General features: G+C 38.2%; 2 protein-coding genes and 1 pseudogene across 4 annotated transcripts; all 3 read right to left on the bottom strand.

Moving 5' to 3' along the window:
• Window positions 1–5467: 5467 nt before the first annotated feature.
• Window positions 5468–8770, bottom strand: LOC135730739 (probable G-protein coupled receptor 132). Its single transcript, XM_065248642.2, has 4 exons — window positions 8056–8770; window positions 7609–7722; window positions 6931–7513; window positions 5468–6678 (listed from the first exon to the last, which is right to left on the bottom strand). The coding sequence occupies exons 2-4, from the start codon at window positions 7616–7618 to the stop codon at window positions 6279–6281; spliced, it is 993 nt and encodes a 330-aa protein (XP_065104714.1). The 5' UTR covers window positions 7619–7722; window positions 8056–8770; the 3' UTR covers window positions 5468–6278.
• A 1548-nt stretch (window positions 8771–10318) lies between these two features.
• LOC135730744 (UDP-glucuronosyltransferase 2A1) lies at window positions 10319–17718 on the bottom strand. 3 transcript variants are annotated; one of them, XM_065248648.2, is made up of 2 exons: window positions 17273–17718; window positions 10319–13910 (listed from the first exon to the last, which is right to left on the bottom strand). In XM_065248648.2, the coding sequence occupies exon 2, from the start codon at window positions 13897–13899 to the stop codon at window positions 12319–12321; it is 1581 nt and encodes a 526-aa protein (XP_065104720.1). In that variant the 5' UTR covers window positions 13900–13910; window positions 17273–17718; the 3' UTR covers window positions 10319–12318. The 3 variants fall into 3 exon arrangements, with proteins under 3 accessions (XP_065104720.1, XP_065104719.1, XP_065104721.1); XM_065248647.2 differs by lacking the exon at window positions 17273–17718 and adding an exon at window positions 16824–17018; XM_065248649.2 differs by lacking the exon at window positions 17273–17718 and adding an exon at window positions 16645–16761.
• Window positions 17719–18866: 1148 nt separating this feature from the next.
• Window positions 18867–26893, bottom strand: LOC135730619 (UDP-glucuronosyltransferase 2B20-like; annotated as a pseudogene).
• Between the last annotated feature and the right edge of the window lie 952 nt (window positions 26894–27845).

The following is a 27845-nucleotide window of genomic DNA, read 5'->3' as shown; positions in this document are numbered from 1 at the left end:
ACAAGGCCTGAGTCTAGTCCCAAACAAAATGCTTGAGGTCTCTTAACTTAAAAAAATTGCCTTGACACATCTTAAAATTGATCACATTTATAAAAGCTACTTAAAAGTCCTAATTTAATTAAGGCCTAAATCTAAAGGGATAGTTCATCCAAAAATGGAAATCCTGTCATCATTTACTCTCCCTCGTATTTTTTTAAACCTGTATGGGTTTTTATTTTATTTTGATGAACACAAAAGAAGATATTTTGATAAATGATGGTAAGCAAACAGTTGACGGTACCCATCGAATTTGTTTTTCCTACTATGGAAGTCAATGGTTACAATCAGCTGTGTGCTTACAATCATTTATCGAAATTTCTTATTTTGTGTTCATCAGAAAAAGAAATTCATACAGGTTTAAAACAACAGGAGCCAGAGAAAATTATGACAGGATTTTTAATCTAAGCCATGTATGTGAAACAGGCCATAAACCTATACGTTCTTGTATAACATACTGTTCAATATATAATATATTGCCTATTTTTTTATATAAAAAGTTTGTGAAATAGTTATTGCTGTGTGTGATTATGAGTCATTAAAAAATAGTTCACTTTAAAATGAAAATGCTGTCATCATTTACTCATCCTCATGTTGTTCTAAACCTGTACGAATTTATTTTTTTCTGATGAACACAAAAGAAGATATTTTGAGAAATAATGGTAAACACACAGCAGATAGTGACCATTGACTTCCATGGTAGGAAAAAAATATTTTGGAAGTACTGGGATAAATGATGAAGAAAATATTTTGATAAATGATGGTATGCACACAGTTGACAGTACCCATTAAATTCCATCATTTTTTTATTTCTACTATGGAAGTCAATGGTCACTACGTGCTGTGTGTTTACCATAATTTATCAACATATCTTCTTTTGTGTTCATCAGAAAAAAATAAAAGGAGTAAATGATGAGAGAATTTTTATTTTAAAGTAAACTATCCCTTTAAGCGTTAAGCCATGGTTGACATTGTATCTGGTTCAATCATCACTCCTATAAACAGAAGGTCAAATATTGCATTATAGAATGTAATGCACTCTGGTTGCAATACTAGGTCATTTGTGTATTATGTAAATACAAACAATTTGCATGCTGTGCATGGCCGTAGCTACCATTGAGGACACCGAGGTCATGTCCTCGGTAGTTTTTTCTTGAAGTTTCGTTTCATTTTGATGTGAAAATAGCCGACGAGACAATCCTTGCATCTACGGATCATCACGTGCAGTGATGGAAATAACGGCGTTATATATAAACGTCGTTTCCTTACAGCGTTACTGACATTAAAATGCTGCGCATTAGTATAATTAATCTCACTGAAGCGAGTAAACTCTCATCATTAGACAGGCAATAGGTGTGTTCGACATCGGCTGTGGCTGGATGTAACCGATCGGCGAGATTAGCCGCGTGCAGGCGGGGAGGAGCTGAAAACGGAGACGTGAAGTCGGACGCGCTGTGGTTCCCGTAGTTTGCGGCATTTACGTCAGGCATGGCTGATCACGTGCCGTTTGCGTGCTTAATCGCATTCAACATGATTTGTAAGATGTAAACTACATAAAAAGTGAATTATACTGTTTTGCAGTGGGGAACCTTCAGGGCCTTCTACGCCTTCAGGGAAGGCCTAAAAAATTTTATAAAAAGATTTTTTATTATAATAATACAATTAAATAATATTCAATAAAAATATGTTTTTACATTTTTTAATTTCTATTTAATTCAATTTAATACAATACATGTAATATATTTTCTCTCATCTATGTTCTAACGTTAAGCTTACTGTCAGGTTCATGTCATGAAAACATCTAATCCAATCAGAATCGTCCGTCTCTATTAAGGCCCGGTTATCTGGCTCATTCATTGGTTAGGACTTCATGAATCCCAGGGAAGGCCAAGCTATGTGTTTTGGTGTGGAGAGTGACGGGCAAATCGACCAATCACGTTTTGATTTCAAGTGGGCGGGCAAAAAACAAAACATTGGCCCTGTCCCAAATGGCGCACTTCATGTGGACTTTCGGTCTCGTAGCCTTAAATTGCGCGTTCTCGCTTAGTCTACGAGTCCGTAGGGTGTCCCATCTGTCATTTTTACGCTTTGAAGTGTGCTCATCAGCGCCTCCTTTGCCCCCTTGATGCGGTCTTCAGCGAAGCCCGCACTGCAGCAGGCTTCGTGCACTTTGCCAACCCAGAAGTCCTTGCGAAAGGGCAATCAGACCAATCAGACGACGGAAGGGAGGAGTTCACACTGACGGGCAACTTCTCTACCTATTTCCGGTGTGATGCTCGAGTCTGTCCCAAAATACGACTCCGGTGCACCCACGTGGACTCGCATCAAGGGTCCCTAAAGTCTGGACTACGTGATGTCATCAAAGTGTGGACTCTGAGGAGGACCACAAGTCCAGAGTGTGCCATTTGGGACAGGGCGATTGTAAGCCTTCATGAAGTCCTAAATCATGCAACAAACTGGATGCGAGCTGCCGTAAAACACCAAAGACGAAGATCATAGACCGTTAATATTAATACAGTCTAATGGCCCGAATCTCTGCGGTGAGAGTGGTTGAGGTAAATGGCGGAAAACGTGATTGACGTTGTGGCTAGCTTGATAGGGCTGAGGTAAAAACGAAATTAAGCGCGTACTCGTGAAGAGCACATCTGGGAGAAGCGCGTGCAGAGGAGCCTCTGCATATGACGCGAACACGAGAAAAATAATGGGTTTAATTATACTTTTACTTCCTGACAGTTTCACTTGTTACGTGAGGATAGTAATGACTGACAGACGACGCCGAATTACATACAATATAATTTCCTAACTAAATCTGAGAGAATGTGAAAACATTCAAATATTTTTTACCTCGCTATACCCGATGGGCAGGGCGGAGATACATTTTGGTAGCCCGACAAGAATTCGCAATAGCCCCGGGACCTGGGGGCTCGGGCTAGCGATTTTGCGAGCCCTGGATATCTTATAACAACAGTTATAAGCCACAAGGAGGTGCACTGAGAACGCAGGGTGCTATATTTCCCCTTATGAAAAAGATTAACAAGGTATCCGACAGCTAAATATATATTTCCAAAAAATAAAATATAAATTAAAGAACATAATTTAAGCTTGTTAAATGCAAATTTACAGAGCCCCTGTCATTACAGAGCAGCAGAATCTGTATTTGTGTTTATCAGTTAGATTAAAGTAATTTTAAACTTTAAAACTGCATTTAAAGGCAGACAATGCCCATTCTGTAATTTAACTTTGCGTGCTCAGAATTTTTACACGTTCACTTTATGATTTAACGAAAATACGAATAGCCTAGTATTATGGATGGAGAGGCATTTGCACTTCATTGCATATTTTGAAGGCCCAGCTGAAGTACCCACGGTTCGCCACTGCTGTTTTGAATGTCCGTGGATGAGCATGAGTGGAACTGAAGAGGCTTACAGCATCTGTTTTTACAAGAATAAAGTTTAACAGAAGCATAAATTATTTAAATACCAATGTAGTGGGGTCTACGTTTTTGTATCCATTTTATTTTGATGAAGATGACACAATATAACATCGTGACTACATGAAAAGAGCTTTAACTGTTATAAAAATACAGATTTGTGAGCATTTGTGGAACTGAGGGCGTGAAAATACACACGAAACACACGTGATTGTTGTCATGTGGTGAATCCGACCAATCTTGAAACAGCTGTGTCGTCATTACAGCCCGTGCAGCTCCTCTTCGGGAACTGCGCTGGCTAACTCAGGCGGCTGATCTCGAACCGCTCTCGCGGTACTTAAAAACCATATGACACAGTCACGTGCCTGCAGCGCCAGCTTAAGTCGGATAGAAATACTAACCGGAATGCACTGCTTCAAGTCAGCCGCCGATCGGTCTGCGCAGCGCCGCATGAAATCGAACACACTTTTCTCTTGCGTGTGTTGAGGGGTGGGAAACACATAACTGATTGGGCTGTGTATGTTAGAGGGGGTGGGACAACCACATAGTCAATGATGATTGGCTGAATTTCCATCGTTGGCCAACCAGAAGCAGGATTAGCTATTGCTGCGTTCCAGGCAGGCTTTTAAACCCGTGAGTTACGACTTCAAAACCACGACTCACGACCCTATGCGTTCCAGGCAGCCTGTAACTCGTGTTTTTACAACCTTCTACCGGTGAAAGTGCACTGGAACGGCAGTCAAACCCGTGACTTCCCACCCGTGAACTCGTACTAGATCGATGTACTCCCAGTTCAGAGTCGTGAGTCGTGAATTTGAACTCGTGAGTTACGGGTTACCGGTTGCCTGGAACGCAGCATCAATACATGCACAGTCCGAGCAGTGTCGTGTTGCCAACTTGTTGATGACTTTGTCGCTAGATTTAGCAACTTAAAAAAAGCGAAAAAGGACAAATCTAGCGATCTTTTCTGTCGTGGTTGGAGACTGACGCTAGAGTATCATTCTCTACACTCAACGAGCAGCAGGTGCTGCTAGACCAGTGGTTCTTAACGTTATTCCTGGAGGCCCACTGCCCTGCACATTTTGTATGTCTCCCTTATTTAACACACCTGATTCAAATCATCAGCTCATTAGAAGGGATCTTCATGAACTGAACTGAGTCTGTCAGATAAAAGAGACACACAAAATGTGCAGGGCAGTGGGCCTCCAGGAATAACGTTAAGAACCACTGTGCTAGACAATCACAAGCAGCCCGGTCCTCACGTGCAGTCCGCCAGAGTCCCTCACACCCGCAACGACAGAGCGATGGAAGTACAACAAGCTCAAAGGTAGCGGTCGCAAACACAAAGTATAATAAGCACTGCTTCTATACAAGAATAGTATGCAAGAAAAGCAAGAATGTTTGAGTAACATGCAACGTAAGAAAGAGTCTCTCCACGTCTGTAATTCTAATCTAATAAAGCAAATGAAAATGAAAAGGCTGTAACAAACTTAACTATCATTTGGAAAGCCAGCAAAAGATGAGCAGAGAAGAAGGGAAGATGAGAAAGTTAAAGGTTATGCAGCAAATAGCCTACAATATGTGATGCAATACGGCTACCAATGAGATTAAAACCTACACTACTGCTCAAAAGTTTAAGGTCACTTAAGTAAAATGTTAACTATGGTCTTAAAATCATTAAATCTGAAGGCTTATGGTTAAATGCTTGAAATTACTTTTGTAGACAAAATATAGCTGTGCCAAACAGATTAATTTTTGTTATTAGAAACCAAAAAATATATTTTTTGAAATAGATGACTTACGCTGAATATTGAAGAAAAAGCAGCCACTAAGAGCCCTTATTATATATAAACTCGTTCTATACTCTTAAAAATTCATCCTAAATTGAAAATTGAAGAAGCTTCTTGAAAAAATGTTTTGCAGTTTCTAGGCAAAGGGTGACTTGCACTTCAGATGATGAAATGTAACCATTGATTTATTTTGGATGCTTTTAGTCACCAATAAAATTCTCACAGACACAGTTACATTTGTGCTATGTCGTAGTTTGGACATGTTTATTGTTATTCTGTAATATGGAAAAAATGTAAATAATAAAAAAATGTCCTCGGTATTTGAAAAATCCTGGCTACGGCCTTGATGCTATGCACAGCATACATACAAATAATACAACTAGTATGCACCTGATCTTAGATATGAAGTTACTATATATTGCATATTTATATTACATTCATATTCATATATAAATTTATACTGCTTTAATTCAACATCCATTTGTGTTTACCTGCTTTTCCATATATCCTCCATAGGGGGTCACCCTTGATTTGTGAATCACTGAGATAATGTTGTTAGAAATTGACCTTCACTCTGATTACTGATTTGTTGTCGCTTAACCAGTCTCACTACTTTACTGATTCTTGCTTTTATCATCTTTAAACTATTTTTCTAATAAAACATCTTAAAGTTGTTTTATTAGAAATGTGTTACAGTGTTAGAGAAAAATACAAAAGTATAATGAATTCAAAGGAGACTTATTAAAACATTTAAGCAGTACACTTCCGATTAACATCTTTTCTAGCAGTCTGACAGTCCGAACTGACGAATTTGCTGTTGAGCTCATACTTTCTGCTGACAGTGATCCAGAGAGCGTGCTAATGTCTCATACCAGCCTTGTCTCTGACACTGATGTCATCACAGTGGCGACAGGCAATTTGTCAAAGCTTCGCCTGATAAGACATTTTCACGTATGTGTGAGAAAACCTCCCGGGTTTCTGCACATGCCGTGCAAAGACTGATTAGCATCGGCACAAGGTGGCTACACATTTGCTCTGCGTCCTTTTGGAAAAGGCGTGACTTGTGATCCCTGGTGAACCCTGTCACCCCTACAGGGGCAGATGAGAGATTTCCGAAGCTCTTGGCGAGCATCATTGCAAAGAAAGATGTAGAAAAGAGGGTTTAGGAGGGTGTTGAGGCTGGTGAGCCCGTAGCAAATTCGATAGTAAAGATAAATGGAGAGTTCCACTGAACACTGTTCTTCCTCGCTTTCTGTAAGAAGCAAGCTGACAAATCTGTAGCCGCCCACTAGATGATAGGGACCAAAAATCACAATGAAGATGACAGTGATCACAACCAGTGTCGCAACAATTCTGCGGTGTTCGTGATCAGAGACTGAAGGAGAGTTTCGTAGAGTCCACCCGATTCGGGTTGATGTGTACCTAAAGAGGAAGAAAGGTCAAAAGGTTATAAATGATATAGTTTGACTGTTGTTTACAGTAAAATTCCTTGAAAGAGACAGACATCTATCTGTGTCAGTCATCTATGCAATGGCATTTCATTGATATGGTCATTCATTCCTAAGCCTGTGTGTTGAGACAAATGTTTGTACAATGTCAATAAATACGGGTTGCTTAAGAAAGTTTTCGTATGGCAAACAACATCATCACACGAACACCAAAATGCCTACTTACCCTAGTATAGTGCAGGGCATCAGAAACCCTAAAGCGACTGTGGTAATCTTGAAGTATGCATATCTAGTGCTTACAGGATACTGCTCCAGACATAGTTGTCTTTGAGGTTCAAACACAGATGGATAGAGGCCGGTCAGACAGAAAAGAAATATCAAAGTCCACACTACTGCGCCGGAGATCGCTGCCACACGCACCTTGCGCACACCACGGCTGCTTAGAGGGTACACGATTGCCAGACACCGGTCCAGGGCAATGAGGCAAAGAAAGATGATGCTGGCGTAGAGGTTAACATAAAAAACGTAGCCCACTAGCTGGCACGAAACAGACCCGTATGGCCAATGGTGGTCTCCCTGCAGGTAAAGGATCCATAGTGGCAATGTAATTAGCTGGAGAAGATCTGAAAGTAGTAAGTTCAGGATATAAACCAGTTGGCAGCCACCTCCACCTGACCGGCCTAACTGATAGAGTCCCCAGAGAGAAAGCAGGTTGGCTGGAAGTCCAAGAGAAAAAGCCAAGCTGTAAATGAAGGTCAGACCGACTCTCTCATTTTCCAAGGGGATTTGGCAGCTCCCGTTAGTCAGGTCTGAGGAAAATTGAAAGTGCAACAGTTTAAAGGTAAATCAAAGGACAGGGCTACCAGTCTATAGAATTATAATACAATGAGGAATGGTAACTTACTCAGAAGCATGGTTTCTATAGTTCTGAATTGTCCCTTGCATTTGACTTTCCAAACTTCAGATCTAACATGTTATATTTCACGTACAGGGCCTTTTTAAATTGCCTTCAACAGATCTGCGCAGAACAGGAAAGTTACAGTTGGTGCACCACAACAGTTTATTACATTTACGGAAGATGGTTTAATCCAAAGTGGATTCAATATTCATTTTATCATTAAGCTTTTGGGTGTTATTTGGGTTTGAACTCGCAACCTTTGACGTTACGCAATCCATTTTAGCTACACTGTTAAATTGTCAAAATATGTACCCCATCTGTCACTGATCAAGTACAAAGATGTATAAAAATTGTACTAATATGAACTCTAAAAGTATTAAAAATGTAAACAATTAACTTCGAAAAAGATCAGTTTGAGCATCCATACACGCATTTATCAACGCATTTACTCACCTCTTGCCGACCCACCTCGAATAGGTCTGGAAACTGTTCTCTGCATGTTTAACTCCGTTACATGTGCCTACAGTATGTGTTTGTGTGTCCTGCCTGGTTCACACAGGAGCTTGTCTGGCTTTTTTGATCATTTCCCCCAGCAGGAAGCCACTTCTACTGCTTTTGAGCAGCAACATCCTGAAGCCTTTCTCCTGCAGAACAAAAACACCCTCCTGCTCGCTGGCCATTATGTGAAGGAGCGATATGAGCGAGTCCAGGCTGTTCCTTTAGACGGAAGGACCACTGAGAGACGAGTTGTAACACCCTTATAGTTGTTTCCATGTGACACCCTTCTACCCTGTGCCCACCCCACCTTAATGGTTTAAATGTTTTTTGTCTGTAAACAATGTAACAGCATAGTTGATAAAAACAATAGATACTTTTGAACGCAAACGTACATTTAGTAACAAAGTAGTCCTAGGGAGTGTGTACAAGATATTTTTATGTATACCATGGCCTGTTGAATGCTTTATTCTGATTGGTTGAGAAATGTTCCATGGATATTTATTATTTTTCTGTAAACGCACACCTGACCTGTCAAATGTCTTAAAATAACCACCAGAGCAATGTTTGTGGTAACCGTAGTATAATAGGAATAATTGACTCCTGTCCTTTGAGTTATTTGAAAATAATCCACACTATACTTTGCTTCGCATTGTGCCTCATTAACACCTTGAGTGTGCATTATTTTTATATCAATTAATCAATGGCCCATTGTCAATTATTCCTTACATGTTGGTTTTTACATTTGTTTTATGATGCACAACTGGTATTCAGAATGGCTTTATATGTGGCCACGACCAGGCTCAACACTATAAAAATTCCTTGTTTTTAAGTTGAATCAACTTCCATTTACAATTAATGTAAAGTGAGGAGTTGCTTTAAATTATTAATATAAAGTTGAAATAACTTAAGCTAATTAAATTTTATTTTTATAATTTATAACAGGGTTCCTCAAATCTTACGCCGGAGGGCTGGAGCACTACAGAGTTTAACTTTAACCAGTGGCGGCCGGTGACTTCTTTTTTCAAGGGGGCTCGATACGAAGTATATACTATATAGTAGTGGTTCTCAACGTCATTCCTGGAGGCCCACTGCTCTGCACATTTTGTATGTCTCCCTTATTTAATACACCTGATTCAAATCATCAGCTCATTAGAAGAGATCACCATGAACTGAACTAAGGCCGGCAGATAAGAGAGACATACAAAATGTGCAGAGCAGTGGGCCTCCAGGAACGGAGTTGAGAACCACTGCTATATAGTACATGAAAGGCAGTAGGCGAGGCGAGTAGTATGTCTGAATACATAGTATTCAAAAAACAGTAGGCGAAAAGTACCCAGATGATCTACTACTTTGGTTAGATTTTGCACTGTGCATACGATGGACACTTCACTATCCCATGATGCCCTGGCAGAGGAGTTATCCAATGAAGAAGAAGAGGCATGCGGGTGTTTTCGCGCCAGATAACATGACGTGATGACGACGTATGTCACGTGATGTAGCAACATGGTGGATGTAGTACGTCCGAAACTCATTCATACTACCAGGATTCATACTATACAGTACCTACTGTTTTAACGCCAAGTAAGTAGGTACTTCAACTTATTCAGTACCTACTATACAGTATGCAGTTTCGTACGCAGCCCTTGATTTGCTTGCTCAGGTGTGTTTGATCAGGTTTGGAGCTAAACTCTGCAGTGCTCTGGCCCTCCAGGGTAAGATTTGAGGAACCCCTAATATCAACTCCTCACAAGTCAAGAAAGTTGCAATTAATTGTAAATTCAAATTGATTAAACTTAAAAAACTTAAGAGCAACAAGGAAGTATGCTCTCACGTCACGTGCTATTGCTGATTTCTAACATTGAACAACCTTGAGCCGCAGATGAGAACATGTGGTAAATAAATCAGGGGAGGAAAGTATTCATAACCTAAGATAAGAAAAATCAGGAAGTGGATTAGACGTGAAACAAGCATAGCAGTTACCATTTGAACTTTTAATGATGATTTGAAACGCATTCAAGGTGGAAGAGGGAGTACCGTCAAGGCTCAACTGAAAATAAATCTCTTTGGCTTCCATCCAGACAGTAGTATGTTTATAAAAAAAGCTTCAGGCTTTAGTTAAGACACCACATGCGTACAGTTTCTAAGAATTGAATGTAGGAAAAATGCAAAGAAAAATGTTTTTTGTCAGCGGTGCATTTTCAAAAACTCTGAAAAACGATCAAGACTTTTATCATAAACTTTAATTGCAATAATACTAGAATAGGCATGAGACACACACTAAATACGACAACATAAGACAAATGTATAAGACTAAAAATAGACAAATACTGAAGAGAAACAGGAGATCTTAAATGAAGTGGAGGTGATGATGATGATCGCTGGCAGAGGGCAGAGACAGGTGGAGGATAATGGGAAATGGAGTCTAGAGGGAGGCAAAAGGCGAATATATGGGGAACAGAACTGGAGGACAGATAGAAAGCGTGACAGTAGTCATAATCATAAACTCAGAAATATTGTACCTTATTTGGAGTTGTAAAAAAAGAGATCACACCAAATATATTTGAAAATTTCATTATAATGAAACCATCTATTAAAAATGAAAGAACTTACTGTAGGTTTAAAGTTAGCATAGCCTATTTTTATAATTTTTTTAATAACACACATCATCTTTAACTCTTTCCTTGCCAGCATTTTTCAACAAAAGTTGCCAGCCAGCACCAGCATTTTTAATGATTTTCACAAAAGTTTAATGCCTTCCAGACAATTTTCTTCTTTAAATAAAGAAACAATATATCAAATTATATCACGGGGTTGTTAAATGCTTGATTCTGATTGGCTGAGAAATGTTCCATGGGTGTTGATTATTTTTCAATAACTGCACACCTAACCTTTAAAATGTCTTAAAAATAGGCACTAGAGCATATTTTTGGTTACCGTGGTATAAGGAGAATAATTGACTCCGGTCATTTTTATTAATTAAACATAATGAAGTCCCGCGGTGTACGCATTACCACCTTGGTGTACATTATTTTCTTATAATTCAATGGCCCGTCGTAAATTATTCCTTACTGAAAGAACAGACCGTCTGCTTTTTAAAAAAAAGGTTTCATCCTATCTTCATTTGCTCATCTCTCAAATATGGGTAGGCTTCTTCAAAAATATCAAATTTTGAGCAAAAACCTTAAATAATTGAATTTTTGATCAGTTTTAGAACGATGATCAAAATATACACAAAGATTTTACTGTTTTTGGATCAGTGATGCTTCAGTGTTTTATAAGCTGGGTAAGAGCATCACCCAGTGGATAATAGCGTAAATATGTCGTAAAATTCATCTTGGGGGGGGGGGTCAACGGTATTTCATGCATTCTGACTTTTTAACACAGCTGAAGTTGGTTTCCTCATGCTAAACAAATGCAAAGTGTCAAAAAAGCAGTTGGATGTACAGAGCATTTCTGTGCCAAATGCACTTCGCCAGGGTTCGTACAAGTGTCGGAAAGTTTGTTCGATTACGGGTCCAGCTGATGTTTCAGGGGTAAGCTATATGTATCAATTCTTTTTATGGGCACTTCCCCTGGAAAACCATGCCCACATGCCAATCAGCGGGAGAACGAAAACCCTCAGGACGCTAAGTCACAGGCATCACTTCATGTGACAGCTTTGTTTTATATCAAGACTCAACAATGGCACGAAAGAAGAAGTGTGTTTTTGGATGTAAGGAGAAGAAAGTAAGCATTATGGATACAGTTTGTCTACGTTATCGGAAATAATTGGTAAAGCTAATCTGTCTTTTATGAATCGGATTAAACTGAAGATTATTTGGAGATATGAAGGATGTAATACTACGCTGTAGGTACTCCAGATTAACATTAGATACACAGAAACAGCGTGTGTTACGGACGTTTTAATTACCGAGATAACTAGTCAGTGGCAGGGAAAGAGTTAAAGTTATTGAAATTCAGTGCTTTACCCACTTTTTTTTGTACATTTTCATGCTTTTGACAGATGCTTTAACCCATATCTGTCTGTCTGTCTGTCTGTCTGTCTGTCTGTCTGTCTATATTAGAACAGCATCATAATGACCTTGGCATTGCAAACGCCATGCTTTACCCCTTAAGCTACAGGAACATATAAAGGGCATATATATGACACTTAGCATATGCCATATATTTAAACTGAGTGTTAATGAGTAACAAATGTATAACAAAATGCAGCTTATTTCAGTCCACCTTCCTCTTTTTGACAGACTTGCTGCAACACAAAAGCTTGCATACATAAATTGAGGCCCAAAGAGCAATCAATGGAAATAACAGTAGAACTGCTACAACATCAATGCTGTGGTAAGAGTACCACGGCATGTTAACACCCTTTGAGCGAAGATGTGCTGCTCCCTTGTGTCTCATTACATACTCGATCCAAAAAGTGGCAGTATCGAGAGGAGACAAGGGCAGATCACGATGCAGCTCTGACAGTTTCTGCATGCTATTTCTGTACATTGGGTTCTCAAGAACATCTTTGAGGGCTTTGAGGAATTCTGGTTCGGTCAGCGTTGCAGCTTGAAGCACGTGGGCTCCACCTCGAACCTGGAGTCGCATAACATTGTCAAACTGATCAAAGAGGAGGGGTAAAGCTAAGACAGGGACTCCATGGTAAATAGCCTCGTAGATACCGTTAGTACCCCCATGAGATACAAACATTTGGGTCTTCGGATGACCAAGGAGATCATTCTGTGGAAACCATTCTAGAAGAAGAGTGTTGTTTCCCAGAGACGAAGGCGGATCTCCGTGGTACCTCCACACGACTTTCTGAGGGATCTTAGCGAAGGCAGTAGCAATGATTTCATTGATCTCTGTAGGAAGTGCACCAACCGCAGCTCCCAGTGACATCATCACAACTCCGTGCTCTCCAGAGCTCTGCATGAATTCTTCAAGCTCCGCAGGAAGTGGTTGCGCCGGCCGACATTGAAATCCGCCCATGTAGACCACGTTAGGCATGGTGGGCCGTGGAAACTCAAAAACAAAGTCCACTCTCACAAGCCAAATGTCAGCCGACTGCTGCATTTTGAGAAGATCTGAGCCTGGTGGGAAATGACGGTCAAGCATGTCACTGTAAATGGGCACAATGATGCAGTACTCCTGAAGACGGCTGACCAGATACCTCAGGAAGTTTTCCGTTCTCTGCAGGAAGTTCATTCGGTCGCTGTGCAACGAGTTATACATTGGAACGAAGGATGGGGGCGATGGAGCAATTGCCATGTGAGCATCCCCTGCATTTAGCCAGCGCACGTTATAAATCATGGGAAGGTCGAGAAACTTGGCTAACAGGACTCCAGCAGGGAAAGCAGGGTCTGTTAGCAGCAGGTCAAAGTTAGCATCGCGCAAACGCTTAACAAGTGTTGCATCATCCAATATAGCAGAAATCATTTGAAGCGCTCCCTTGTGAAATACCTTTAAAGTGTTGGTTATATCTTTCTGCTGTTCAAAAAACCGAACGAAGGGTGACATCCTCTGTAATGCTAGTGACCTCTCTAATAGTATCTTGAAGAAATCAGCTCCAACGTCTTCTGTTTCCATGGGGTTGACAGTGATGGCTCTGTAGATAGGAGAACTCTCTTGGATGTACCAACTTTTGGATGATCTCACCACAGTAATGCTATGCCCATTTGTGTGGAGCTTTCTAAGAATGACCTGCATGTTTACCCAGTGGCTTCCGTCCTCGGGGAACACAAGGACATTTCCACCATGACTACAGCAGATCATTAAGAGCAGACAAGTCAGTGGAGCAAGATGTAGCAAGCCCATTTTTAAGAAAACTGAAAAGCACAGAAGATAGAGATTATAAGATGTTTTAAATTTAAAACCAAGGACTTTTTTAATAGTCAGTTAGCCTATAAGTAAATCTGTAAATCTGTGTTCTCGCTTGAATTTAAGAACTGGAAATCTAAAACATAATTACAAGATAAAATTCCGTCCTAAAAAATAAAGGTGCTACAAACGGTTCTTAACAGTAACTTTTCTCATAAAGCAAGTTTTGTGCAACTGTTTTCAGCCACAAGACATTTCTTTTAAAAATCATCTGATTTCTAAATAAACACTAACCCTCGGTTTCACAGACTTTCAAAGGCTTAAGACTAGTCCTATACTAAGACATGTTTAAGTTGTTTCTGAAAATAACTTGCACTGACTGATGTTAAAATATGCCAGTGCCATTGATTTGTCTCAAGATACACAGCAGTAACATCTTTTGCTAAGTCATGTGTGTAAAAGATGCTTAAACATCTTAAGTTAACTAAGGCCTAGTTCTGGCTTTAGCCTTGTCTGTTAAACCAGGCCTAAAAGCTTTACTGGCCTAAAAAACGAAAATTAAGAGAGTGTAATAATCATCAATCATCAATAATAATAAATTGTGGAACAAACAACCACTGCCAACCACTAAAGAACATGAATACAAACTAAAGTATGAAACACCCTTAAAGCAAATTTCTGGACCTGACCACAAAAATATGACTTTAACTTACCATCGAATGACAGCGCATTAAGTCCCGAGCTTTGATTTGTCTTTTTTCTGATTTCTACCAGCTATTTGGGGTTAGGAAAACCAATAAATATAATAACCAAATATTTTTCTTTGAACATGAAGCAGTGTAGTTGTCCACGTTTGTGTACAACAGGTTCCAGTTACACAGAATTAAGTATTATGGTGCAAACAACAAAAAACGTGATGTCCAACTTAGTATGTGGACACACCAAGTGTTAGGAGGTTAAGATTAATTCATGAAAGCACACTAAATCATAATGTGAATACATGCGTGATTTGTGCTTATCATGCATCCGTGTATCCACCAGAATGACCTGTTTTTAGATAAACATTAATTGCAAATGATCAGGAGCAGATTTACCTGTTAGGCCAGTGGTTTTCAAACTTTTCGGCATTCGAGATGCATTAAAGGAAACATATTATGAAAATCTGACTTTTTCCATGTTTAAGGGCAATAATTGGGTCCCCAGTGCTTGTATCAACCTGGAAAATGTGAAAAAGATCAACCCAGTAACTTAGTTTTGGTAAACCATTCTGCAAGCATGTGAAAAAATTGGTCATTGAAATTTGGCTCCAGAAGGAGATTATACTGCACCTTAGGGCGCACTCACATTATCCAAACCAAACCGCGCTCGGGCGCGTTTGACCCCCAAAGCCTGGTTTGTTTGACTAGTGTGATCGCTCCGTTCCGCGCCCGGGCGCGGATTGTTTAATCGCGCCGCGGCCGGGTTGCAGAGGTGGGCAGGAGCGCGGTTCACTTGGGCTCAGGCGCGGAAGGCTGTGGTGTGAGCGCAATCGCGCCTGAGCGCGATTCAAAAGGTGAAGACTTCAGCTGCGCGACCACTCACCTTCATCTGCCTCCGTAAAAACCTTTTGATTCGCGCAGCGGGGTTACGTGAATGTCTGAGCTGCGCACGTGACAGATGAACTAAGCAATATGATGACATGTGAGAGGGCTGTCTGTAATCGCCATCCAAACGACTCCGAATGAAAAACACAGACTTATCATTACGGTGGGTTCCAGTGTTAAGAGAGAGCTTTACTTCCTGCTTTTTTCAAAACAATCGCATCTTAATGACGAAAGCGCGCCCGGACTCGGATCGATAAGAAGTACAGTGTGAGTGCGTGCATCTGGGGGAGTAGGGAGGGGTGACAATCGCGCTGGGGCTTGGTTTGGTTTGGTTTGGATAATGTGAGTGCGCCCTTAATCTGCACTATCCAACCATAGCACTGCCATTTAGTGCTGATATCAGCTCATTTACATTTAAAGGACACACCCAAAAACGGCACATTTTTGCTCACACCTACAAAGGTGTTACAAATTTTGACATGCTATAATAAATGATCCATATGGTATTTTGAGCCAGAACTTCACATATGTACTCTGGGGACACCAAAGATTTATTAGACATGTTAAAGAAGTCTTGTGAATTGTCCCCTTTAAACAATCTCAGACTTAGAGTTTGAATTAAACAAAACTTAATAATGATACAATGTAGTACTTTTGGTTAGTAGCCTTATTTTTCTGAGGTTTATATTACACAGAATTGATGATAAATCAATGCATTTTATAAAACTGGGGCCACCCTGGTACCAGCCCACCCTTCAGTTTAAGAACCACTGCATTAAGCAAAGGTCAAGGCCACGAGGTACCAGGGGCACAGAGTTCTGCAAAAGTTAAAATCTATTGCATTTTTAAGAGTATACTTTAATCATTCCTTAAAGTAACTATTCTCAGAAAGCAAGTTTTTATGCATTGGTGCTCAGCTACTAGACTTTCTTAAAAAAAAAATCAGCTGGTGCAGACTTCTACATAAACACTAAAGCTTCACTGTACATGTACATGAAATAAAGATTCTCATTCGCATTTTCTGAAATCGTGGAATAAACAACCACTGCAATTTTAAAGCAAAGAACATGAATATGCACTAAATGTCCAATACTTCACTTATGAAACACCCCTTAAGCAAACATCTGGACCTGACCACAAAAATACGATTTTAACATACCTTTAAATGACCGCGCATCAAGGAAAATTCATAAAAGCAGCTTGTTTCACCATAATGTGAATGCACGCATGGTTTGTTCTTGTCCTACATCTGTGTCTCTACCAAAATTACCTGTTTGAGCTGTAGTTAAACATTTATTGCTGTACCAGAACAAATGATAACAACTATTTCAATCTCACCATAAGAGTTCTTGAGGTAATCAAAAAATGCTCTGCAGCTCACAGATGTTCAGCATATAATATCTGTGTCTTCGCAGCTCTCCAATGTTTGGCACAAGCTGTAAGTATCATCCTGAATGCCAGAGCTCATACTGCTAGAAAATGTTTACTATTCCTGATTTTCCTTATTCCTGTAACTCCACATGCTGTTTAGCTCCTCCCACTGGCTTCTCTTTCAATCTGTCAGCCCTGCCACTGAGGACTTTTTGTACAAACATCTGCATTCAGTGCAGCAGATGTCTGAAAACACTCTATTATACCTTACCAAAATGAAAAACAAATGAAAGCCATGCCTTTTGTGCCAATAGTCATTAGGTTAACACAATCACCAATCTTTACTGATCTTTTCTGGCACAATTTTGGAAATAATGTTTATGTATTTCCTCAAAATTTAGGAGGTTTTACTCTACCTTCGTGTAACTTCAGCCAGTCCTGTCGATGCTCCAGGTATTTGTTAAACACCCTGCCAAGCTTTGGATTTCCAAATCTTATATTCAAGCTTCCAGCCACATTGTTCAAGACAAGATGAATCTGTGTTTTTCCATCATGTAACTTGTGTCCTGAAGTGGCCTGTGCTCATCGAAGAGGAGAAATGCTGGATATCCTTCTTGATTCTCTCTTTGCCTTGATGTGAATCAAACTGATGTATGAAGGTCTCTGGTACTGGAAAAAACTGGGGCGCTGAAACAGAAAGCGCCTATGGAGGGCTATCAGCACTCAGCTCACACGTTTCTGGTTGCCAGAGAACAGCCTGGATCAGTTACTTTTGGAAGGAAAAACATTTATTTATGTTGTGCTAAGCAAAAGGCACACATCGTTTGTGTTTCTAGAATGCAGCTACAATTCAGGTTTTTATATAAAAAAATAACACTTTGTTTAACACTGTTGCAATTATTGAAATTATTTTGATGGATTAAGTTATAGAAAATGAATATTGTGTCATTGTTTACAGTCATTTTTCAAAGGAACATTATGTATTGAATTTCTGTTATGATTCCAAATACGTTTTCAAATAAGCGAATTAACTGATGAAAGTGGTTGATTTTAGCTGTGAGTCACGTCAGTAAATAAAATATACATGATACATCACTTTCATTTCAGTATAATGTATAATTATATGTTTATAATAGCAAAAGTGCAGCAGATTTATTTGCTGGTCAATGTTTCAATAAAATGTAAATAGCACTTTTCTCTCTGTAATACTGTGCAAATTTATCTTCCTGTTTCACACCACAAAAAAATTACTTATTAAACTTTTTTATTTTTGTAAAATATCTAAAAATTCTTAAATTAAGATGTATTTTCTTGATGAGCAAAATGACTTATGAAAATAAGTCTAGTTTTCAGACAAAAAAATATAAAATGTAAGCAAATTTGTGCATTAAGCAAGAAAACAAAAAACAAAAACAAAAAAAATGCCAATGGAATAAGAAATTTTTTCTTAATGTTTATAAAAAAAGTTAACTTATTTCAAGAAAAAAAATCTGCCAGTGGATTAAGAACAAATTTCTTAAATTAAGTGTTTATGAAAAAAGTAAACTTATTTCAAATTTTTTTATTTTATTGGCAGATTTTTTTGTTGTTGCTTGCTTTAAGCACAAATTCGCTTAAATTTTGTATTTTTTTGTCTTAAAACTAGACTTATTTTCCTAGGTCATTTTGCTCATCAAGAAAATACATCTTAATTTAAGAATTTTTAGATATTTTTTATGAAAACAAGACAAAAATACTAAGTAAGAAAGTAATTTTTTTGCAGTGTGTGCAGTTACTGGGTAACAGTAACATTTGTGGGCTGTAATTTAAAGTGAAGCTTTGTTACCCAGTTATTATACACCGTCAAAAATTATTTGTTGGTTCAACGTATATAAGTAAGTTACCTGTTTGCCCTAAAATTTTGAGTTGATTTGACTTGGCTTATTTTAAAACACTTTATTTAAGTCAAATGTTATTAACTTTTTCTATTAAACAAAAAGTCATAACAATAAAGACATACATTTTTCATTGTTATTTAATATTTGGCATCTTTCTTTTGTTGGTCTTCTTTTCCACCGAGGTTTCGGATGTTGTGTTGATAGAGTCTCTTTGGCTGTGGGTCACGCTTTAACAAATCGAACATTTGTTAAATTTAACAAGTCACATTCTTCTACGTTTTTGGGAAAATAGGACAAAAAATGTTTACATATACTGTAGCTCATAGTTTTTTTCAGTGCTGGTTTTGAGATCTGTATCATGCATTACTAAAGCTTCTACTAAGAAATTTACAGAGAGAGAAAAATACCCATAAAAAGTTGCTAAGATGGCCAAGAGAAAAGATGCCACATCCAGACCATAATAGGCATACCAGGGCATACCGTATGTGTCAGTCTGTGTAAATGATGTGCTCCTTCGTTTCTTATAACATATTTTATCCAGAAAGTGGCACTTTTCAATAAAATCATTGGTCTATCTATGCTGACGCAAGCGTAAAAATGTTAGTTTTGTTTTTTTAGTAATTACGATTCTCAAGGAAATCTTTTATGGCTTCAAGAAACTCATCACTTGTAACAGTGGCCTTCTAGACCATTGTTTTTCACTTATCATGTCCCTCTGATTTTAGTGTTTGGTATGGTTAGGGTTGTGGTGGGTTGGGGTTGGGGTTGGCAAAATCAGTTCAAGCACCTTGAATCTTCACATGGATAATGTTGTCGTACTGATCAAAGAAAAGAGGAAAGCCCAAAACAGTAATGCCATGCTAAATAGCTTCATAAATCCCATCAGTGCCACCATGAACCACAAAAGCACGTGTCTTCGGGTGACCAAGGAGATCATTCTGAGGAAGCAATTTACCTAGCAAAGTGTTGTTTCCAAGCATTGAGGGCTTTTCACCAATATACTTCCAGATCACCTTCTGAGGAAGCTCTGCAAGGCAGCAGCAATGGACTCAGTTATTTATTTTTTTTTTTTTATTTTTTTTTTATAGTATTTTGCCAATGTATGGTAACCCATACTTGGAATGTGACCTCTGCATTTAACCCATCCAGTGAATAGTGAACACACGCACTGCAAGTCGTGAACACACAAACACCCGGAGCAGTGGGCAGCTATCCCTGCAGCGCCCGGGGAGCAATTAGGGTTAAGGTGCCTTGCTCAAGGGCACCACAGTTGCAACCCACCGGTCGTGAGCCTCGAACCGGCAACACTTGGGTTACAAGCCCAATTTATTTATTAATTTATTTATATAATACAATTTATTATTTCGGCAGAGTTGAGATTAAGGGCGCACTCACACTATCCAAACCAAACCGCGCTCGGGCGCGTTTGACCCCCAAAGCCTGGTTTGATTGACTAGTGTGATCGCTCTGATCCGTGCCCGGGCGCGGATTGATTAATCGCGCCGCGACCGGGTTGCAGAGGTGGGCCGGAGCGCGGTTCACTTGGGCTCAGGCGCGGAAGGCTGTGGTGTGAGCGCATTCGCGCCTGAGCGCGATTCAAAAGGTGAAGACGTCAGTTGCGCGACCACTCACCTTCATCTGCCTCTGTAAAAACCTTTTGATGCCCGCAGCGGGGTTACGTGAATGTCCGAGCTGCACACGTGACAGATCAACTAAGCAATATGATGACATGTGAGAGGGCTGTCTGTAATCGCGCACCTTACACTGTTAACGATTTCCCTGTATTTTTACAGTACAGTACTGGCAGCACGGTTGCCAGTAAGTTACTGTATTTTGGTTTTACAGTACTGTACTGTAATACCATTTTACAGTACACAAACTAGTACTGTATAGTTACAAAGCAGTACTGTACTGTAATTTTACAATATTTTATTACAGTAGTCTATTTTTACAGGAATTTACTGTAATGTCTATATTGACCCATAAATACTATTTATTACTTATTACAGTTAATACAATAAATTTATATATAATAGCTAGATATTTAGGTTTAAATCTATAGTTATTAATATGGTAAAAATGCTAAATTAAAACATAATGAATTAAAAGGCAATCCAAGCAATGTATGTATCAAAATTTTATTTAAAAAAACATTTAATTGAAACAAAACATATTTAAAACAAGATTTTAAACAATAATAAACATATAAACAAGTTAAATAAAATAAAATCAATAAGTATAAACAAGTTTGGAGACCCCTGCTGTAACATATTTAACTCAGGCAAATAGGACACTGGTCCATAGTTTGAAGTTTTCAGTTTAAAGTCCATCATCGACTAAAAGGTAACATTTCACTGTGGTAAAAAGAACACTGGCCCATAGTTTTAAATATTCTACTTGAATTTCATTTAACACTAAAAATAAATTAAAAATTAAACTGTGGCAGACAGACCACAGTGGCCTTTACTTTGAAGTCGTCCATTCGAACTCAATCAGGGACTGCATGAAGCTGTTCACATGGGGGTTAATGGCCACAGCTTTTCTCTGCACCAAGTTCCTTGTCTTTTTGCTTGCTCCTTGTCTGGATGTGCACTTTTCCCATCTTTGGACTTAATTCTATCCAGAAACCTGTTAGAAATATCATAAACATTAAGTCAACAAATATAAGATAGAAAAAGATTCTTAAAAAACTAAACTCAGCCTTGAATTTACTCCTATTCTGAAACCTTTTGCTCTTATTCTACTGTTCCACACCTAATTACATAAAAATACAGAAGATTCACTTACCGCTGAACAAACTCTTTCCTCAATGGACAGCATCCACCTGGATCCTGTCATGATTGAATGTCCTGAACAGAAAGTACAATTGTTACTGATTTGGACACAACTTTTTATTCTGAAAACAAAATCTTTTGTCAATAAAGTCCAGGGACACCTCTGCTCAATAAATACAATTATTAAATTTCTTATAACCAAAGTCTGAATATTTCTGTTTGTATATTTCTACATGGCAAACTAAGACAATTATGTACATGTTGTGTATGGTCGTGTTACAGTGTTGTGTGTGAATGAGTGAATGAGTGTATACATGGGTATTTAAAGAAGCTGTAGTGGTAAAGTGCAAACTTACCGAACATAATGTGCTTGGTGTGTGTCTGGTGTCACCCGTTGTGCCTCCACATCTGCCTTAACTCCTGAAAAGTGCAAGGACACTCATGTAAACTACAAATAAAAAGTGATTAGCCACATTCCTGTGTACTTTTACATGTGACGTGAAAGCATTTAATATTGCAGTCAAAAAAATACATGACTTGTAACTGTACATCATGTACTTGCCTGGTGCCTTTAAAGATGATCCATCTTACCCAATCCAGCTTACAAGCAATGGTAAGACTGTAAAAAATACAAATGTTACAAAATCTGTTAGCCATAGAAATAAGTAGACATTGTGAAGGAAATGGTAAAAGAAAATTTAGTAACACTTTACTATAAGAGTTTATTCCTTAACATTTGGTAATTCCTTAGCTAATATGAACTAACAATGAACAATATATTTTACAACATTAATAATATTTGATAATGTTCATTGTGCAGAGACAAAGTGATTGATTTAAAAATGTATTAATTATCATGCTATACTAACAAATAAAACCTTTCTGTAAGTGTTTAGTCAGTTGTAAAACAAATATATATATATTAGTTGTTATATTATATATTATATATAAATATCTAAATAAGCCTTTTTTTATTATTATTCTATAACATCTTGTCTACAGAAAATCTCTGAAAATGTCTCGTTTAGTGCAGAAAATCGCGATTTATAGTGACAAGGTAAAAAGACTGTCCCTTTAATGTTTAACCCGGACCGGCTGCGGTGTAACACGCTATTTCACGCAAAGTTTTTTAACTAAGTAGCTAGCTGCTCACTTTAAAGATAAACATGATCGCCTAAATCTGAGCAATCCTGGTGATGCCAGTTTCCTACACGATGTTATTATGGACTATTTTACATCCAGAGATGAAGGATCAGATGACAGAGACGAGAAGGCAAAGGTACGTAAATGCGGAGCCCATTCTCTTTTCGTGCATTGATTTGATGTGTTCTGGAAACTTATATATACTGCATGTAATGCATCTGAAGTGGTGGAAACAATATGCCATAAAAATGTATTGGACAACTTACTGGACGTGTAAAACGCTTTAGAGAAGATATTCTCTGCTTTTGCTGATATACCGTAATATAATAACAACAACAATAAGCACGGCAATCCCTTACGTTCATCTGATATTAAGATGAGCCCAGGTCTGAATTATATTTGGTCGAAGTTAAAGCTGCGATGAGTTCGATGCATGTATCCAGTTAAATATGAGGTTTCTTGTTTTCACTTCTGTGGAGTAGTTCGGTACTACTGTCTGTTTACAACCACAAGTCAGCCTTGCCAAACAGTCGAACTTAATACTTTTGTCGGACGCTAACTGAACGGATGAAACGCAGAGATAAACGACCATTATGCTGGGACCGCAAGACCGCGCTGGCGGGTTGTCTTTGTCCATTTCGTTAAAAATAGTTTCATTGTCACCACACTTTCAACACAATATAAACTCACCAAAACCCTCATAATTTAGTTAAAACAACCCTATATTCATTAATAAAGGTGTAAAGCGAGTTAAAGCAGCGGTAGACATCTGTGTGTAAGCTTACTTCTGGGGGAGATTGTAACTTTGTTGGCGACCGTTTTTATCTCTCATTGCACGTTTAAAACAATATTGTGACAAACTATTGACAACATTCTTAAACTAAAAATTAAGTTTTCATGAAACAGAAATATTTCAAACTTACCGAATTGCCAGAAATCAATCGTCCTCCTTCAGCTGCAGCCAGGAGTTGTGCTCTGTCTGTGTGATTGACTCTGGCGCACTTTCTCTGATTATTGCAAGTACACCTGGCACATTACAGCAATGGCTACAGCAAGGTTACATCAAGACCAAAATATACTGTAAAATTTTCCCGCTCAAACAAATTTACCCAGAATGCATTATGAACTGCAGTACTGTACTGTAATGTAGACATACAGTATAGTACTGTGGATTTTTACAGTAATGTACTGCTAAATCTACAGCGACATCTAACAGTGTACGACTCCGAATAAAAAACACAGACTTATCATTACGGTGGGTTCCAGTGTTAAGAGAGCGCTTTACTTCCTGCTTTTTTCAAAACAATCGCATCTTAATGACGAAAGCGCGCCCGGACTCGGATCGATAAGAAGTACAGTGTGAGTGCGTGCATCTGGGGGAGTAGGGAGAGGTGACAATCGCGCTGGGGCTTGGTTTGGTTTGGTTTGGATAATGTGAGTGCGCCCTAAAGTTCCCAAAGACAGTTTTACCACCCCATGCTCCCCTAACGACTGGACCACCTTCTCTAGATCTGCAGGTAAAGGGTTTTGGACGTTTACAATAAAAGCCACTATATGTAGACCACATATAGGCATAGTGGGCCGTGGTAACTCAAAGATAAAGTCTGCTCGTACTAACCAGACACGCTACATGGACATCATTGTGGTATCTGATCGAAAGTAATAATAGAGAAGCTCTCTATAAGGTGGGCTGATAATCAGGTGCTGTTGCAATACACTATTAGAAGGTAGAGAAGTGTGTTTCTCACCCGTTCCATGAAGTTCATCCTAACATGAAGCTCTGATAGGGTCAGTGGGACATTGACATGACAGTGGAGAGGGGGCAAAGTGAAATGGCTATCCCCGGTGTTTATCCAGGGTACATTTAAGACCATTGGGAGGTTAGTGGCCAATGAAAATTCCAGTGGGAATTACTGGATCAAGAAGAATCAATCATATTTAGCTCCCTTTAGTCGTACCATTAAAGCATTGTCCTTAAACATTAATGTAAATTCTTTAGAGAGTGACAACTGGCAAACATTTTGGCAAGATACCACTGTTGGTAGACTGTGATAATGAACAAACGCATTTTGCGGTACTTAACGTTTTGCCAAACCATTTTTTTTATAAATGTCCACATCAGTATTATCCTGCAGGGACCGGATGGAGATAGGGTTACAACCTAACAGTGATGCCTTCGAACAGCAGCTGGTACATCCCAGAGAAAGCACCATTATACAACACAGACTGTGAAGTTCCTTCAACATTACATTTATTCATTTAGTCATTTAGCAGACGCTTTTGGTATTATGCTGTGCCAATGGCTGGCGTTGATGGGAACCAGCAAAATTTTGCTGCTGTTTTGGCAACATCCAGGAAGGGGACTTGACCATATGCAGTAAGGCTAGTTAATATAACAAACAGCCAAAAGGGTTGCTGTATCCTACAGAAACAAATGTATTTTTTTTAAAAAGGCATGAGGAAAATAATTGAATATATATGATATTAGAAAAATAATTTTAAAATAATAATTATTTAAACATTTATTATTTATTATTTCAATTCTTGGTAACACTTTAGAATACTGTATCTTACTTACTGTATAACTAATAAGGAATTACTGCAGAATTAATCGTTAGTTTTTCATTAACACACAAGTCACTACTATTAACTACTAAGGAATATGTGTTAATTAATCAGTATGTCATAGCGGTTTTTTTAATTATGTTAAGTAACTATTACGTAATCAGTAACTAATCAATTTAGTCATGCCTCCTGAAGAACTACAATTAAGTAACTACTAATTCCGCTTCAGGAGGAATAACTATTAAGTAACTATTAATGAACTGTGATGCTCAGTATCAGGTTATGGCCTGTCTTCTTTTTTACTACTAATGTTAGTTGATTTACTTAGATGGAGCCATGACCTGCCAATACCTCAGGTATGTTTATGGCCTTATATATATATTTTGTGTGTCTGTTTTTACTCAAGATATTTCATATCACTATTATAAAGTGATGACAAAGAATTCTGTATTTAAGGCAATGATCAAATAATTACTTTGAACCCATTGATAATTAATGTAGAATTACCACATCATTATCAAGGAATTTCTAAGAACCTGGAACAGTATTCTAAAGTGAAAACAATGGGAACCCATTGACAATTAAGAATGACCACATAATTCTCAAAGAATTACTTCAAACCCACTATTAATTAATAAAGTAATTATTTGAGAGTTATGTGGTAATTCTACAATAATTATCAATGGGTTCCCATTGTTTTCACTTTAGAATACTGTTCCAGTTTCTTAGTAATTCCTTGATAATGATGTGTTAATTCTTTAATAATTATCAATGGGTTCAAAGTAATTCTTTGAGAATGATGTGGTAATTCTTTGCCTTAAATACAGAGTTGCAACATGAACTCACAAATTTCCGTGGGATAGTCACAGAATTTTGTGCTCATTTTTCCGTGGCATTCTCACGGATCTCCGCATATTTCCATGGCCCTGCCACGGACTTTCTTTTCCGTGGCATTCTCACGGATTGGTTACTCAACTGCTTTTTCCTATTTTCAAACCATTGTCGCTTTGGTTTAGGGTTAGATTTGGTGTTTGCGTTAGTATGTCACTGTAAGTATTGGTTTATCCTATTTTTTCTGATGTATTCTTTTATATTTTCTAAACTTTAATCAATTGTCGCCTGGGGTTAGAGTTGGGTTTGAGTAGGGATGTCATTTTATGTAAATCTAACCCTAAACCGAAGCGACAATGGTAAGAAAATAGGACAAAACAGTTGAGTAACCAATCCGTGAGAATGCCACGGAAAAGAAAGTCTGTGGCAGGGCCACAGAAATATGCGGAGATCCGTGAGAATGCCATGGAAAAATGAGCAAAAAATTCCGTGACTATGCCACGGCATTTGTCATCACTTTATAATAGTGATGTGAAATATCTTGATTAAAAACACACACAAAATATATATATGGCCATAAACATAGGCTACCTGAGGTATTGGCAGGTCAAGCGCCATCCACGGAAATGGTCGAGCACAAGGAAAAACAAGAGGAATTCACAATTCTTTTTAAAAACATAACGTTAAATGAATAAACATTTATTGCAGCTTTGAGACGCAACTTTCTTGTACTTTTACAGTTCATTAATGTGGTATCTACAGTGTTTGGTTTAAGTGTCGACAGCGCATTGTTAAAATGCGAGAGCGATGTACCTCTCCGCTGACAGTTGGAAACCCCCAGTCCCATCTCTCTTACAAAGTGGGAGATATTACAAAACTCACAGATATTACATGTGTGTTCTCAAACTTTAACCTGAATGTGATCAGTATAGTAGGCATAAATCTAAGTAAATCAACTTACATTAGTAGTAAAGAAGAAGACAGGCAATAACCTGATACTGAGCATCACAGTTCATTAATAGTTATTCCTCCTGAAGCGGAATTAGTAGTTACTTAATCGTAGTTCTTCAGGAGGCATGGCTGAATTGATTAGTTACTGATTAACTAATAGTATCTTAACATAATTAAAAATCGCTATGACATACTGATTAGTTAACACATATTCCGTAGTAGTTAATAATAGTGACTTGAGAGTAATTCCTTATTAGTTATACAGTAAGTAAGATACAGTATTCTAAAGTGTTACCCAATTCTTTTATATATTCATTGATTTGCAAATATTTTTTTGGAAAAGTCATGGAGTAGGATCATAAATCATTTTTTAGTAAATGCAAATACAGTTATTTTTTAAGTTGATCCAACTTTTCTCTTTTTACAGTGTAAAAAAATGTAATATGAACAGAATTAGGTTACATATTAGTATTGAGACAAAATCTCAATGGGTACACACAGACCATAAAAACAATGGTTTAAAATGTTACAAGATTTGCAAAACTCGTACTTGTTTCTGTCAACAAACGTGACTTTGCAGTGTGAAGTTGGCTGACTTGAAACTTTGTGTTACCGTGAGAGTTTAATACATGTTCAAAGTTCATTTCAGCATATTGATGTTTTACTTTGATGTTAACCGAGTGAAATGAACTGACTAAAAGTTCACGGCTGCTTAAGCCTTTCAAGGTAAAAGCAACAAAGTATGAAGTACATCAGTTTTGGATTTGAACAGAACTTTAAACAGAGAATAAAGAAATCGCATTAGATTGCCAATCTGCAAAATCGTCTCATAATAAAACAATACAAGC

Source organism: Paramisgurnus dabryanus, chromosome 2 (genome assembly GCF_030506205.2).
Source record: "Paramisgurnus dabryanus chromosome 2, PD_genome_1.1, whole genome shotgun sequence".
Lineage (NCBI taxonomy): Eukaryota > Metazoa > Chordata > Actinopteri > Cypriniformes > Cobitidae > Paramisgurnus > Paramisgurnus dabryanus.
The sequence above is the reverse complement of the archived record's forward strand: the minus strand, read 5'-3'. Positions and strand labels throughout refer to the sequence as shown.

Excerpts from the sequence above, each read along its gene's own strand:
- LOC135730744 (XM_065248648.2), bottom strand. The coding sequence starts at position 13,899 with ATGGGCTTGCTACATCTTGCTCCACTGACTTGTCTGCTCTTAATGATC.
- LOC135730739 (XM_065248642.2), bottom strand. Across the intron at positions 6,679-6,930 it reads ATGCCCTGCACTATACTAGG|GTACACATCAACCCGAATCG; the intron begins GTAAGTAGGCAT and ends CTTCCTCTTTAG.